Genomic DNA, 2,412 nt, shown 5'->3' on the forward strand with positions numbered 1-2,412 from the left:
GAGTCCTGGGCAGGACACAGGGCTTTTCCCAGTGGAAGGTCCCTGGAGCTCCAAAAGCACGTGTCCCCAAAGTGGGGGTACCAAGGGACCAGAACCCTCAAGGACAGGTCCCCAAAGCCTTTGTCCCCAAAGTGGAGGTCCCAAGGGACCAAGAGCCCCAAGGACACATCCACAGAGCCCATCTGCCCAGGGCAGGGGTCCCAAGGGACCAATACCCTCAAGGACAGATCCCCAGAACCCATGTCCCCAAAGTGGTGGTCCCAAGGGACCAAGACCCAGGTCCCTCAAGTCCATGTCCCCAGAGTGGACATCTCCATAGCTTGTGTCCTTCAAGCCCTGGTCCCCAAGGCCCCCATTCCCAGAGTGGAGGTCCCCATATCCCACATCCCCCAAGCCCAGCTGCCGAGGGGCCGGGAAGCCCGGGACACCCCCGGATCCCAGCGGGAGAGGGGACAGGACAGAGAGGAGCTGTGACCAGCACAGCCACCCCATCCAGCCGTGGTGGGGACACACCGGGTGCCCCCCACCCCCGTGGGGGGTTTCCCCCACCCCTTGGTGCCCGTGGGGTCCCAGGGCCGGAGGCACCTGGAAATCGGGTGACGGCCCCATCCTGGCTGGACGTCCCTCCCGGGGGTCAAGGCTGTGCCCAACACCCATCCCAAGGGCATAAACAACTCAAAGGTCTCTGGAGCAGTGCCCAGATATCACTGACACGCTGGCAGCATGGCACTGGAAAGCCACGAGGATTTACCAGCAAATCCATATGGAGTCAGATCCCAAGGGAGCTGAGGGGCTCTGGTGGGAGACCCCCCCCCAAGCCAGCTGTGCAGGAGGAGCAGCCAGAATCCCTGTTCCCATCACTTTATTCATTGACATTATTATATCCTTCCTGTTTTGTGGAAATATATAAAGTACAAATAGACAAAAAAAAAAAAAAAAAAACAACCTTGTTTCCCCCCCCAAAAAAGTTGCTTCGCTATAAAATACAATAAATTAGAAATAAATAAGGGGGTTCTATAAATAAGTCTATTCTACTATTCTATCAATAAATAAGAGCAGAGAAGGAGGGATGGGGTGGGATGTGGACACCCAGGGACAGACCCACCCCGGACCCTTTGGGGTACCTCAGGTGGGAAGATAAAATGAAGTATGGATTAATAAAACAAAATATAGATTTAATAAATAAAATATGGATTTAAATAAGAAAAGAGAGGAGGGGATATGTTGTTGTGGAGAGGAATCCAAAACTGGAGAGCCCAAGGCTGAGTCAGAGCTGAAAGCCCCAGAGTGGAACTGGAGAATCTGGGGCTAAACTGGACAGGGGAGATGGGTCTGATGTGAAGGCACTTGGTGCCAGGGGGTCTGGATTTTGGGATGCTGAAGCTGGAGGTTCTGAGGCTGAGCTCAGTGGCGGAGCCAGGTCTGGCGTGGAGTCATTTGGTGCCACAGGGTGTGGATTTGGGGACGCTGGAGCTGGAGATTCTTGGGGCTGAGCTGGGTTGGTGGAGTCGGGGCTGGCTTGGAGGCACTTAATGCCACAGAATCTGAATTTTGGGATGCTGGAGCTGCCAGGGGGCCTCACCTGGGCAGCGACACGTCCCGGTTGGAGCCACCGGCGATGCCATCAGGCACAGTGGCACCTGGTGACCAACATGTCCTCGAAGACGCTGGAGACCAGCCTGCCCTCGCCGTCGTAGTGCATCAGCACCATGGGGTCGTACCCAGCAGGGACACAGCAGGGAGGGGGGGTGGCCTTGGACAGGGAATGCACTCGGGACTTGATCTGGGCGTGCATGTTGGCCGGCTTGTAGTTGTGGGGGCAGGAGCCCTCGCAGAACCTCATGTAGTAGCTGTGGGGGGCGATGACCCAGTCCGACCAGCCGATGTCCTGGAAGGAGACCTTCAGCGACTTCAGGCAACACTTCCCGTCGCTCTTCCCGCACTCCTCCTCCAGCCCCCGGGCTCTCCTGGCCCCCCGAGCCGTGTTCTCCTGGGTTTCCACCTCCAGCACCAGCGTCTCCCCCTCTGAAGTGGCCAGTGCGGCCGAGACGTTGGCTGTGAAGTCCAGCTGCAGGCGCAGCGTGGCCTCGGGACCGGCCACCCAGGGTCGGATGGCTGCTGTCACATCCAGGCTCCGGGAATCGGGGTCCAGCTCTCGGCTCTGCACGAGCTGGGGGGTCTCTTGGTCCCCCTGCAGGGCGTAGATGGTGACCCGGGGGGGCTCCGAGGCGCCGCGCGGGGACATCTCGGGGGACGGCGGCGACCGCTTGAAGAGCTTCAGCTCCGCCTGAACCACCTGGAGCTGCCGCTGGAATTCCTCGGCGCGGGAGAGCAGGAGGTGGTAGCGGTGGGGACCGCGGGGGTCCTGGTGTCCCTGGGAGTCCCCGTGTCCCTGCGGGATGTCCGGCCAGC

General features: G+C 59.3%; 1 protein-coding gene across 1 annotated transcript in view; it reads right to left on the minus strand.

Annotated features, from left to right (window-relative positions):
- Positions 1-1,624: 1,624 nt before the first annotated feature.
- GDF15 (growth differentiation factor 15) overlaps positions 1,625-2,412 on the minus strand; it is a 1,395-nt gene continuing 607 nt past the window's right edge. Inside the window, exon 2 of the mRNA XM_029963856.1 lies at positions 1,625-2,392. Within this exon, the coding sequence (XP_029819716.1) occupies positions 1,625-2,392 (768 nt within the window). The remainder of the gene's footprint in view (positions 2,393-2,412) is intronic.

The sequence above is a fragment of the Manacus vitellinus genome, unplaced genomic scaffold, assembly GCF_001715985.3.
Source record: "Manacus vitellinus isolate BGI_N305 unplaced genomic scaffold, ASM171598v3 scaffold_64_pilon, whole genome shotgun sequence".
NCBI lineage: Eukaryota > Metazoa > Chordata > Aves > Passeriformes > Pipridae > Manacus > Manacus vitellinus.